Source organism: Pelophylax lessonae, assembly GCF_965119305.1.
Source record: "Pelophylax lessonae genome assembly, chromosome: 10".
Lineage (NCBI taxonomy): Eukaryota > Metazoa > Chordata > Amphibia > Anura > Ranidae > Pelophylax > Pelophylax lessonae.
Genome location: NC_138777.1, coordinates 64,284,744 through 64,299,228, shown reverse-complemented (window position 1 = coordinate 64,299,228; position 14,485 = coordinate 64,284,744). Strand labels below are relative to the sequence as shown.

General features: G+C 39.3%; 1 protein-coding gene across 1 annotated transcript in view; it reads right to left on the bottom strand.

Moving 5' to 3' along the window:
- Positions 1 to 14,485, bottom strand: part of SLC5A12 (solute carrier family 5 member 12) — an 89,607-nt gene that overhangs the window by 17,634 nt on the left and 57,488 nt on the right. The window contains exons 9-12 of the mRNA XM_082269829.1: positions 12,731 to 12,843; positions 8,520 to 8,587; positions 6,091 to 6,177; positions 1,792 to 1,991 (exon numbers count right to left, since the gene is read on the bottom strand). Coding sequence (XP_082125955.1) covers positions 1,792 to 1,991; positions 6,091 to 6,177; positions 8,520 to 8,587; positions 12,731 to 12,843 — 468 coding nt within the window. The remainder of the gene's footprint in view (positions 1 to 1,791; positions 1,992 to 6,090; positions 6,178 to 8,519; positions 8,588 to 12,730; positions 12,844 to 14,485) is intronic.

Sequence of the window (14,485 nt, the reverse complement as noted above, 5' to 3'; positions counted from 1 at the left end):
CACATAATTATATGTATATAGACACCTAGCCATATATAGGTGTGATAGTAGCAGAAATATATTACTGTAAATGATTTCATTAGTAGCAGAAATATATGCTTGCGCTATCACACCTATATATGTCTAGGGGTATATATACAGACATATATGTGTATATATACCCCCTATACACATGTTCAGATGTCATGTCTGACATCAAACATGTCCTCAAAAAAGCACTGGCAGTGGCAACCCCTGCAGCATGAAAAATGCTTGCTGGTGAGAAGCCATATTCCTGTCCCGAAGCAACTCAGAGAAATGATCATTTCTCTATAGCGGTCACCCTGCTATGGAAGGGTTTTGTCACCCTTCCATAGCAGTCACTGTCAGTTAACCCTACACTTCACTACGGTCCCCTTACACTTAACACTTTCCCTACAGAAACTAAATTTTTGAAGCTAACTTAAGTGTAAAGGAGCACTCTAACTACACTAGATATCCCTTTCCTCACACTAATAAATGCTAAATGACACTTTTAAAGTAAAATGAACAGAACTGCTTCCACTCTCTTCCATGTCCAGTATAACAATGCTAGGAATATGGCGGGGGCTATCTTATATACTGGGGGGCGTATTCACTAATGATTGGTCTAGGGACCCCCTAGTCACTTCAATCACATTCCTAGCATTCTCTTGCCCCCTCAATTGGCTTTTGCTAATGGTTCTGGTCCAATCACTGGCTTTTAAAGCCCATTTCCTGAAGCATTGCATTTTGGTCGGTTCTGGTTGCCGAATTCCGAACTTTTTGGGCAAAAAGTTCTAAATTCGGCCGAACCTTGAACACCCAATGTTCGGGCCGAACCGATGGTGGACCCAAACCGTTCGATCATCCCTACTGGCTAGTCTGACTTCCCTTTTTGGCTTCTGACCCCTGGCTTATGTTTTGACTATGTTTACTGCTCTGTACCATTTTTTACCATTATATTAGAGGTGTGATTTAACTGCATTTTCTATCTCAGTCTGACTCATGGTTCCTGGCATAGACTCAGAGACTCAAACCAGAAGATTATAATCGGCTCTAAACAACCTGATGCAGAGGTATCTTGCTATTATGTATTTACTGCTATAATATGTACCTGTGTTTGCCTATCCTGTCTCGGTGGGAAGTGGCTTTCTCATATTGTGTAATATCCCCATTGTGTGCCTCCTAGGTGTGAATTGCTATTGTTAACTGAGTAACTCATTGTTTCTGTCTGTTTGCTTATATTCCTAAAGATTCCTACAGGATGTGATTAGTCTTGTGTCAACTTTACCTCATTATTTAACCATTGCGGGATGTTTACCCCAATGTTGATATTTCTTTTTATTGTTCATGTGAAGACTGACCCAACTTTTGAGTATGAAAGCGTGCATTTCTGTTCAATAAAGTTATTCCTTTGGTTTTACCACAACATCTCGTCTGCATATAATTCTTGGGGTAAAGGGCTGGTATTAGCTATTGGTCTTCTGGAAGAGTTTGGATTGCAGAAGGCACTGTTTGGTGGGCACCCAGGTGATCCCTAACAGTAATTGTCATTCAAACTAATATAGTACTGAAAATTGAAAAATGGCCTGATATTGAAGGGGTATTACAGGCTGGTACTCAAATGGTTAATGAACATTGTGACTTGCTTATAATGTGCAGTGAACTTGGAGTATTTATTTTCAGCACAGGAGAGGAACCTGTACAACTGTGCAAGACTGAAGGTAAGCATTGAGTTCAGCTTTAAATTAAACATCTAGGCAATCAAAATAGCAGGTTAGGTAATCTCACCGTTCTGGCGCAGTAGTAGCAGACAATGTGGTAAGTAAAGGTGTAGACATCGTGGAATTGACAGTTATGTTTAGTGGAATGCATTGATCTGTTCTTAGTATTAGTGGCAGGGTCTTCGAAGTTGGAGCTGGATATATAAATGCTCCAATTGCAACCCAAAATGACATAACAAATCCAGTCAGAACACCTCCCAGAGCTCCCTAAAAAAATGTACATAAATCACAGTTCAGTAATTTCCTACTAAAATTTCTTTCTTTATTCCATTTTTTTTTTTTATATATCACTGCTTCAGAATTAGTTCGGCCCTAATTATTGGTGGAAATAAAAATATACTATAAACTTCTTACAAGATTCTAGTTGTCACTTGTAAGGGCTGTGTAGTGTAGGAGTTAAATGATCTGTCCACCGAAAGGTGAGATTTTGTGGGAACCCCTCATATTGGCCACAGCAGGAATGTAGACATATGAGCAAAAGTACATGGATCATATAAGTAGAGTAAGGTGGCCTACACAACAGTGTTAATTTCGTCGACTAAAACCGACTAAAACGTTTTCGTCGACTAAATTAACACAATTTTAGTCGACTAAAATACGACTAAAACAAAAACAATTCAGATGACTAAAATACGACTAAAACTAAAATGGTATTTTAGTCTTAAAACTAAAATACGACTAAAACTAAAATGGCATTTTAGTCATAAGATTACAACTAAAACTAAATAAAAAAATTTACATCATCAAAATTAACACTCCTCTGCTGGGCCATTTCTATATCGGCAACACAATATCCATCCAGAGCATGTAATAATAGCACATTAAAGTTTAAACATGTATTGCACCACTGAATAAGCATAAGTAAGGAGCATCTACTAAGCTGCTGAAAACTAAACAATTAAGAAAAAGGCTTTTCTTATATTTTTCCCTAATATTTAATGTTGGTAATATATTCAGGTAATATGTGCAATGACATTAAAGCGAATGAAGTTTACAGCAGTGTTAATTTCGTCAACGAAAACGTTTTCGTCACCGGCATTTTTCAACTGACGAAAACTATATATATATCGTTAGCACATTTTCGTCAAATGACGACAACTATGACGAAAATCAAATTTGTTTTCGTTAACGAACGAAAACTAAACGAGAATTTGAGGCAGGGATGTTTACCCAACTTCCAGTTTTCACGGAGCTCCGCCTGTGTTGCGTCTGGTGTGGCGTGCCCCGTGACGTCCGACGTGAGGAGTGGACTACTACAAGAGAGTCGACTCGAGACCATTCACCTGACCTTACCAGAGCACTGCAGCTGCAGCACTACAGCCAGACGTGCCAGGCCCGACTCATCACACGGCACTGGCACCCGGCCACCACCACATCCAGAGCAGAGCACTCACTGTGAGTTAATAGCCAGGCCAGCTACTACTGCCTCCCTGAGTCCCCTCAGACCACTCACCAGTCACCACTGGCATCCGATTCCGCCATCCATCCAGGACTGTGTGCGTGCATATAGGTCTCTGAGGCCCGCCCGGCCCATCCTGTTCAACAACTTCAGTTCAGAGTCAGACCACCCTTAAACCTGAGACCCCCATCCAGCACTCTGAGCAGCACTGTGTGCACTCACCGCACTGACTGCAGGCAGCAGTATTACAGACCTCCTCTCTGACCTGACCATGACCATTTAGATGACTAAAATGAGTTTTAGTCGACTAAAATGTAAGATGTTTTAGTCGACTAAAATGTGCTGGAGTTTTAGTCGACTAAATACGACTAAAACACTTGCAGAAGACTAAAATGGAACTAAAACTAAAATGCCATTTTAGTCCTAAGACTAAGACTAAAACTAAATTTATATTTGCTGCCAAAATTAACACTGCTACACAAAAAGCTAAAATATCAATTTTGGACTAACCCTTTAAAGAAAAGGCAACAAAATTCAGTAGTGTAACGCATATGTTCTATCATGCTAAGAAATTAGTGGTAAAATATGTACACAAATCTACACATTGGTGGATAATTGTTCAAGGTTTTATATAAAGTAGGAGTTATACAGTCAATATAAGGGACTTGGAAGCACCCTGTAGTTACACAATGTTGTTCAGTGTTAACTTTAATGTCAAATTTTGATTTAGTTCTAGTCATATTCTTTTGACTAAAATGCCGTTTTAGTTGTATTTCAGTCATCTGAATTTTTTTTAGTTTTAGTTGTATTTTAGTCATCTGAATTGTTTTAGTTTTAGTCGTATTTTAGTTGACTAAATCTCCAGTACATTTTAGTTGACTAAATGAATGGGTTTAGTTAAAATTGTAATGCATTATTTAAGTATTTCTCTAGAATTGCCAAACTCATTATATACTCCTAGAGTAAAAATCTAATAACATGTTATCATTTATGAAATTAAGGTTAAAATATGCACTACCGACAGAGATTTAGCAATAGTAAAATATAACATCTTTATAAATAAAACCAAGTTTCGTAAACAAACAAAAATATTGCTTTTTGGCAAACAGAAGGGTAACTTTAAAGTATAAAAACCCCAAAAACTGTAAACTCTGTTGGCTGTAATGCAGTTGCACATATTACCTGAATATATTACCAACATTAAAGCGGAGTTCCACCCTGGAATTTTTTTTTTTTTTTAAAAATACCCCCGGAACAGTCAGGGCTAGTGCATTCCACAATGGCTAGCCTCGGATCTGTCCCGTTTTGCACTTACCTGTTAGGACAAATACTTACCTTGAAAACGTCTTGTCCAGCGCTGCCATCTCAGATGTGGGCAGCTTGAAGCCAGCGAGATCCTCTTCGGCGTCCTCTTCCGCCTTCTTCGGTCCCACGATGCCCTGCGCCGGCCCCGCCGTCACTTCCGGGTCGCGCGCGTCATCCCTCATCTGGGCATGCCCAGAAGCTGTTTAGAAGGGGATGACGCGCGCGCCCCAGAACTGACGTCAGGGCCGGTGCAGGCGCAATGATTCCTGGGAGCGATGACGTTCAGCTCCCAGGAATCATTGCAGAGCCAGGAAGTGACGACGGGCCGCGGCCGAGGAAGGAGGAAGAAGAAAGTAAGGTAAGTATATTTTCTTCGCTACGAGGTAAGTAAAAAAAAATAAAAAAATGCGATTATCCATTTCTTTTTCAGGTGACCCGGAGCGAGAAGATGGAGGTAAGTATAAAATTAGGGTGGAACTCCACTTTAAAAATTAAGAAAAAAAAAAAAAGAAAAGCCTTTTTCTTTTTTTTTCTTTTAGCAGCTTAGTAGATGCCCCCTACTTATTCTTATGTGGTAGTGCAGTATTAGTTTTGACGTTAAATTTTGACGCTAAATTTCGATTTAGTCAGTCTTTTGACTAAAATGCCATTTTATTTTTTATCATATTTTAATATTTTGACTAAAATGCCATTTTAGATTTAGTCATATTTTAGTCATCTGAATTTTTTTTTTTTTTTTTAGATGTAATTTAGTAGACTAAAATAGTGTTAATTTAGTTGATGAAAATATTTATTTTGATAAAATTAACACTGCTGTTGTTAGTACAATTTGTACATTTGATGTACTGTATATGTGGTAATACCTGCTATTACAGTATACAAAGCAACTGTGGCACAATGGCCACCTCAATAGTCTACATAGCCACTGTCAGGCTCACAGGCTGTGGGGCTTACTACTGGATATCCATTCTCATCTTCCACTAGGCAGGTACTCTGCTTATAAAATACATGATACTGAATATGCAGACTAGTTTAGATCCAGGCCCAGACTGGTTATCTAGCAACCCTGGTCAATGCCACAATAGATTGGTTGCATAAACGTGTCTTTTAATCAATTTGAGCTCCCATGGGCTAAGTCTGTTATTTTTAATAGCCATAACAAAATTGCAGGCCATATACAGTATATGTGGGGTTATTCAATGTGAAAAGCTTCAGTAACATTTTTCAACCAATAAAACTCTCTTAACAGAATCTTTAACATGACAAAATTAAATCTGATTACTGGTTAGTATGACTGTGGAAGATTCTATCTGCTCTTTGAACCATTTAAATGAGGTAATCAACTGTGGCTGTTATCAGTTCATGAACACTGGACTCCACTGGTCTTCCAAAGCATAATTAGGGCCAATGTATTGACACCGTTCAAGGGTGGTCAATGTACAGACACTCTTCTAGGGGTATGCTTTGGTATCCTAATGACCACCATTTGGTAATTTGTTGTAAGATAATACAGTGGCACTCTTCACCTCATTGTCAGCACATATGTTTAACAGAAGATATTAAAGTGACAAAATACTCTAGTTAGTATAATATTTAACCTACCTTCCAATTGGTCCATGGGAACAAAATCCCCAAAGAGAACAATCCTAACATGGGGCCACCACACATCCCGTGGATGCTAAGAGCAGCCTGAAAAAACAGACATTTCAGTAAGAAAACAGTTGTGACTTTAGGTGAGCTAGCTTTCAGATAATGTATTGCTAAATATTGCTAAATATAAGTATTGATTCTGTCATACAAAAGTTAGGGCAAAAAATGTGTGGACAACCGTCTACCTCACCTTTATACCAGTGGCGGCTGGTGCTCCATGGGCCGGGGGCGGCAGACGGACCGCACCATACCCCTCTGGACCACACCAGGATGCACACCCCCCCCCGGACCACAGTGAGACAGGACACAGGACAGGACCCCCCCACTCACTCACCCTGCCTGGATATCTGCAGCAGCAGGCGGCGGCTTCGGCTTTTTCCCCCCGTCTTCTGCATCTCCTCCCTCCTCCTCCATGCCCAATGGCATGGCTTCTCTTTTTTGGCCAATCGCCAATTTTTCGACCCGCTTCCTGATTGGCCAGGAGGAGGATCCGTGTGACAATAGCGAATTTTTATTGGCTATTGTCATACAACTGGGTGGGCTCGGGCGCCCCGACCCCACCTGTTTTTAGCCTGCTCTAGTCACATGGTTAAAAAAAAAAAGCCCCATTGAACTCCATGCGTCCGGCCCCCCACTTGTAGATTAGGGGGCCGGACACAAGGATAGGGGGGCGGTGCCCCTGCACCCCATATGCACCAGCTGCCACTGCTTTATAAGCTTCTTGGACTTCCTGTCTTGAAACCATTGTCATTATCCACTTTAGCTCCAGGCCTTTCCTGGCACTTTTTGTCTACATGTAACAATCAGTATTTTTTGCTAAAACATTTCTTAGAACCCCCAAACATTCTATATTTTTCAAAGCAGAGGCCCTGTAGAATAAATTGATGGGTGTTGCAATATTTTTTGTCACTCAGTATTTGCGTAGTGGTTTTTGAAATGCAATTTTTGGGGAAAAAATACACTTTTTTAAATTTTAATGTTAAAAAAACACAATGCATAAATCAATTTATTTGTAAAATATAAAAGATGATGGTACAGTGAGTAAATAGATACCAAACATGTCACGCTTAAAAATTGTGCATGCCCGTGCAACAGCGACAAACGGCGTAAATTTTACTACCCATAGAAAACGTTATAGGTTACCACTTTAGATGTACACAGGAGGTCTAGTGCAAGAATTACTGCCCATGATCTGATGTTCATTTTTTATACCTCACATACATGCAGGGCCAGCGTATGCATTCACCTTTGCAAGCAAGCACAGGGGGACTTTACATTTTTTTTCTACACTGTAGTTTTAATTTTTTTATCACTTGTATTGCTGTCACAAGGAATGTAAACATCACTTGTGATAGCAATAGGCATGTGACATGTACTCTTTTGCGAGAGAGGTGGGAGTCTATAAGACCCCAGATCCCTCCTCTGCCCTTAAAAGCATTTGATCCCACCAAGATAGTTGTGATCAAATGCTTTTCATTTTTGAAAATGGTGCCATTTACCATAAGTATTGTAAGCTTATTGTGTCCAGGTTCTTATATCATTGGGGCAATCAAAGCCGTGCTGGTGGGATGGGACAGCCTGATGAAGCCACGAAAGTCTGTTGGGTGGCGGAGGGGGGGGGGAATGTCGCGCCTTCTGCTGCTTATAAAAGCAATCCAGTGGTTAGTTAGCCACTAGGATTGCTTTTACAGGAGAGTCGACTGTCGGGTCTAAAAAAATGGTGCTGGGATGATGCTTGTCGCTGCCACTTGAAGTCTAGCAACTCATGGGTATGTCGCTGGTCAGCAAGTGGAGTTGCCCCTCTGTTTTGAGGCTGACTTTCCACAAGCTCTTGGATTGTGTCTGTGGAAATGTGTGCCCCTTTAGCCTAAAGACCATTTGTAAAGTCAAGCACTGATGTTGGATGAGAAGACTTTACCCTCAGCATTCCTATTAATCCAAAAGGTATTCAATAGGGTTGAGGTCAGGGCTCTGTGTAAGCCACTTGCGTTCTTAGACATTAAACCAATCAAGCCCATCAAGCCTTGGACTTTGCTTTTTATCCAGAGGCACAATCATGCTGGAACAAAAAAATTACCCCAAAAGTTTGATACAAGTTTGCACATGCACAATTGTCTAAACTGTCTTTACATGCCATATTATTAACAAGGTAATGTTAACTGGAAAAACCTGCACCCAATAATATTGCCATACAGTACAGAAGTGCAGGACCACATTTTACAGAGATACTTTGTAATGACATATGGATTTATACTTTTACTTATACTATATTAGTTTTCACAGATTCCAGTTTCTGGCCAGCAGGAAAATAATGAAAAATAATGACAAATAATTACAAACTCACATTGGTATTTAAACTTATAAATGCCAGCCTCACTTACCTGCACAACACCACCCATAAATGATGCAACTACAGCCATTACAGTACACAATGCACCAAACAGCACACCTGAAATATTAGAAATGAACATATATATTTTATAACAAGAACAACAATGTAACCTTCCAGTTCAAAAAGTCAGTTGAGCTGAAACTGATATTGTATTTTAAGGTGGAGGTTAATGGGTTGAACACCCACTGCCTCCTACATCTACAACTCTTTCTTCTGCCTTATCATCAGGTTCCAAAGAGTGAGATGACCTCTGCTACAGCAGGATGAATCAAGATGTAACCAATATTCCATATTTCTCCTCAAACATGGTGAATGTTGGTATTTTTGAACACTCTCAAGCTCAGGGTTTCTCAACCAGGGTTCCATGGAACGCTAGGGTTCTTCCAGAGTTTGCTAGGGGTTCCTTGAGCAAGGAGCAATTCCTGCCTCTCAGATAGGTTCCCACTTACACCATTGATCTTTTTAGCTATCTGTAAAGGGGGAAAATCTTCCCAATGATACAAGTGTAAGGAGCATTCTTTCCACTGACCATCACACTAATGTATCATGAGTTGTAGATATAGTAATGTTTAGCATAAAAGGTATTTGAAGGGTTCCTCTGTGTTGAAAAGGTTGAAAAAGTCTGCTCTAGCTTCTCAAATCCTAAGCTTAACTTACACATTCTATGCTGTGTAATATAAAATAAATGATAAATCCAACACTGAGTGAGAATTGTCCTTGTAACGGCTGTAGCACATTAGAAGATATGTGAACTAAAATTTTAAGTGGTATGTTAAGCCTCCTTGAGGAACTTAGTTTGCAAAGTGCCAGAACACCAAACACACTTAAAATTGTACCCACCCCCTTATCATGGTGGAATCAGCAGCACCAACCCATGCAATGACAACTCTGTACCAAAAGATATTGGAGCTAAGCTTTTGGCACCAAGGACTACAGATCCAAATTTAGAGATCTCACATTTTAGGTCACTGAAAAACACAGAGGTAGTTACAATTGGCAATAGCCTATAACTCAGTGTCATCTTTGGGTGGACTGACTTTGTTTCCTAATGTTTTATTTTTTTTGAGGTTCAACATTGTTATGAAATTTAAAGCAATGACATAGACCATATGATAGCTAGTCTCTTTTCCCTCTCTGTAAACCCCGTTCTTCCTTGAATGGGAAGACATTGTTGTACAGACACCCAATTATATATTTTTTTATTTATTTTATTATTTTATTTATATGTTTATATCTTTTTTTTAAATTATCATATTTGAAGTATCTCGGAGCCAAGAACCCGCACCTGAACCCACACAGATGTCAAATTGGGAGCAGCAAACGTGTCCTTGCAGTATCAATGTGACTGCCTGCACAGGACATCTGTGCACCCCAATGCATGAAAACATGGTCACACAGTCATATGCTGTAGTATACCTCATAGAAATGAGGCCTTACTTAACCACTTGACATTCCCGGAAGATTTACTCCCCTTCATGACCAAGCCATTTTTTGGTATAAGGCAATGCATTAATTTAACTGACAACTGTGCGGTCGTGCAGTGCTGTACATAAAATAAATTTATAGAATTTTTTTCCCACAAATAGAGTTTTTCTTTTGGTGGTATTTCATCACCACTGGCTTTTTTTTTTTTTTGCACCATAAAAAAAACAAAAGAGAGACCAAGAATTTTTAACTTTATTTCTGCTATAAAACATATCTAATAAAAATAAATAAATAAATAAAATATCAAATTTCTTCATAAATTTAGGCCAATATGTATTCTGCTACATGTTTTTAATTTAAAAAATCCAAATAAGTGTACATTGATTGGTTTGAGCAAAAAGCTATAGCGTCTACAAACTATGGGATATATACTGGAATTTTTATTTATTTATTTTTAAACAGTAATGGCAGCTATCAGAGACCTATAGCGGGACTGCAATATTGCGGCGAACAATCTGACACTAACTAATACTTTTGACACTTTGTGGGAACCAGTGACACTAATACAGTGATCAGTGCTAAAAATAACATCAGGGGCGATCAAAGGGTTTTTGTGTGTACTATGTGGTTCTTTCACTAAGGGATGTGCTGCAGGGAAACAAAAACCAGCACGTCCCTGTTGACAGGTCAGAGCTCTGTCCTGTCTTTCGCCTCGTTGATCAGTGGGTGCCAGTGATCATGCGCGCCTCCTACCCAGAAGTGCTGGATCACGTACTAGGTACATGATCTGGCACAGGAGAGCAGCTATGTCACCATATAATTATGTTATGCGGTCGGCAAGTGGCTAATATATGGGAACCCAGTTGTAAAATTGTTCTAACAACATTGTGTAAATAAATCAATATAGTTAATTAATTAATATAATCTTGTCTTGCTCTTCTATAAATAAAGGCCAAGTAAATTAAAATATTTAGTGTTTTTCTTTATTTGTAGTATCTTCCAACCAATACAAATTATTTAAGGAAAAGGCTATAGGCTGAGTTTAAGCAAACCCTGTGGTAGAGCAGTAAAAAAAAAAAAAAAATAAAAAAAAAACTCTCACTAATCTCTGTAGTTGCAAGTGCTGTTGAGAAATGTATCCTCAAATTTCACAGCAGAAGCTCTGAAGTAATTCAAGTGAGCCCCCTCAGCAGCCCTGCCCTCCATCCCTCCTACAGTACCTGCTTTGAGTCGCATTACATATTAAAAGGCTGGTTTGCTGGGAGAGTTAAGCTGAAATGCAAAAGTGAATGTTTTGAATGCCTTTACAATTCCTGTGGGGAAATTTGAGGGTAACATGCTCCACAGTACCTGCAACTACAGATGTTAATGATTGCTTGTTGTAAAGTTAGTGTGCCATTTATTAGGAATTTAACAATATTAAAATGTCTAAAGCCCTGGCCCATTGAGGCAAGTTCTTTATTGCACATTATTGCCACACCAGGAGGGCAATTTGCCCTGATTGAAGAGCCATAAAAATCGCTGACAGCCAAGTATCCAGATTGTCTATGTGCCTGAGACTGATGAGTGGCTGCTTGCTGTGTTTAAATACCCCTGCTAGCAGAGAAGGAGAGACTGAGCATCTTATTAGTAGCATTAAGCCGAGCTTTAAAAATGTGCACCACCTTTAAGACAGGGCCCTATCAAATAGCTGGCAGAAGGTTGAAAAGTAGGAGCCAACCACCTACTGACTGCTTCACAGGGACCACACATTTAATTACTCATAGCCAAGGGTACCTCCCCTTTCCCCCCATAGGTCATTTACAGTTTATAAATACATTGCCCACTCTGAGACGTTACTGGCTACTGACTGCAGAGGAGGTACTGTGATCTTTATTGATACTGTTCACTGCTGTTATTGTTCTTTGTCAGATGTATGCTCTTGTGGTATAATTGTTAAAGTGGAAGTTTAGACAAAAACTAACCAACTCTAATCCTACTCTATGCCAAATTCTAAGCAAAAATCACTGTACTTACCTATTCTGAAGCCTGTCCGGTCCAGTCTCCATTGGCGGATGCTGTGTGCAGAAGAGAACCAACAATGGCTGGGAAATGATGGGACGTCACCCATAGACTTACTATGGGGCTTCCGTTGTCGGCTGCCTCCTCTGCACATACCTACACGGAGAAGTCGCTGCTGACAGCTCAGCATAGGACCGGACCAAAGAGGCTTCAGAACAGTGATAGAACAGCGATATACAGCAGTTTTTGCTTTATATGGCTAGATAGATTAGTCTTAGAATGTGCCATAGCCTAGGAATAGTGTTAGTTAGTTTTTGCCTAAACTTCCACTTTAAGATAGTGTTGCTACATTTCAGTGTTCTTAGTGGTTAACTTACTGAGAGGGAAAAAAGTATTTCCTCTACTGACTAATTCATTCGTGCACGGTTATTTACCCTTACCTTGTGACAATATACATCCTTTATTTGCAGTCAAGCAGCCTGATGTTTTTTTCCTGATACCTTACCAACGTTTTGTGCAGGATACAGATACATTTTTCTTATCTAAGTATTTGCAGCAACCCTGTGGACGAAGTTGTTCACGGAGTTGTTGCATAAGAACAGGGATCCCAATATATCAAGTGCTCATCCTGGGGGTAAATGCTACAACTGTGTTTATTTTTTAGCCCTGACCATAATAAATATAAAAATAAATAAATTCAATGTACAAATTCATTCCCTATAAAACAACAATAATTAATGAATTATCTTCAAGTCAAAATGAATTAATACTCACACAAGCCTTTGCTAATCCAGGTACCTTTCCTGTCAGAAATATTCTTGAAAATGTTCTTAACAATGTCTTCATAGGTGACTGTAGCAAGAGCATTGATGCTTGCAGCTACTGTGCTGCAATTTAAAAAAAATAATCAAATTCATACCGAAATATACACATGTATGTATGCATACTCAAAACTTTTCAGGTTTGAATAGTCAGGAAGGATTAGATCCTCTGTTAAAGTGGTTGTAAACCCTCCTGTACTGTTTGTACCTATAGGTAAGCCTATAATAAGACGTACCTATAGATACTGAAAATATCTCCTAAACTTGCACCGTTTAGGAGATATTTACATTGCACGCAGCCGATGACGTCATCGGTGCATGCGCTCTGAAGGAAGGGCCACCCATGCCATTTCTTCAGATCCCTGTGCCATGACCGGCGATTCCCGCGGCATGAGTGACGTCACTTGGCTCTGGCCAGTAGTACACCGGAGTCCACAGACCCGAAAGGAAGATGGGCGAAGATGGATGCGGCCTTCAACTAGCACATTATGCATTTACTTTGCAGGTAAACAAAAATATATATATTTTTTTTCAAGACTTTACTTCCTCTTTTATTTTTTCTTTATTTTTTTTCTTTATCCCTGACAAGTGTGTTATTCACCCTTCCTATTCGTCTTGGTGACCATTGTAAATTAAAGCTGATTTTAATGAACTTTAAACAGTTAATTTGGACCAAATCCAAACAATTCTTCATTTTTATACATGCCGATCCTCAGCGCTGTCCCCTTAAATTATACAATTCATACATGTACACCATAAATCATAAACAATTATTAGTTCATAATATTCAGTTGGATAGTAGGTGGATGGGCAGAGGCCGTTTCTCCAGCTCCTCCACTTCTCTCAATAGGATGGCAGGTTAACAAAAGAGGTGGAAAAATCTCCATAGTGTAATTCTGTTTTTATTGTTAAAAGATTTAAAACATACAAATTTCCTACTCACAAGTTTCCTGGGCAAACTAACATGAAATACCGGTACAGAACCAGCAGAGTAGCGTGCGTGTCAAACGCTAATTGATACCAGCATGATAGTGTCACCTTTCAATCCCCAGCCCTATACCTGTATATCATCTGTGCTTGCTTTTAATATCTCCTGAATAAATCACATTGCATCGTATAGGAGTGCGGTCATCCTCTTCTTGTTTAGTCTCTGAAGGATTAGTTGTCTTCACATAAAAGTAAAAGGCTGGTTATGGAATCCTTCCATATATTTGATAAACAGAAACACACTACTAATTAGGAGACCTCTTTTACCTGCACCGTTTACTGCTGTGAGTGAGATTGCATCATGGCCTAGAAATTTTTTGAAGGGTGAACAATCCTCCCAGAGAGAGAGGAAATGTAGACCTATTTCAAATGTCCTGCGTATTGGCCAGAACACAATGAATAGCATGGAGACTGGCCCTGGCATATGAAGTGAGAGTACACCCATTAGGTCACGTGGTGGTGCATGCAGGGTCACTAGAAAGTGGAATTTTTATTTATTTTTTGGCGGAAAATCATCATATGTACAGGAGGGTACTTATAACTGGGTGTTATTGAATTGTGATTGGTGTCAGAGTTCTTTAAGGACACTTGTTTTTGCACTTTGAAGGCACTTTATTATATGAACTGACACAATTGGAGATATTTATTTATTTTGTTTTCAAATGAACTGATGCACTTTTTGAATTCTAAAAGTATTTATTCTTTGTTTCCACTGGAACCA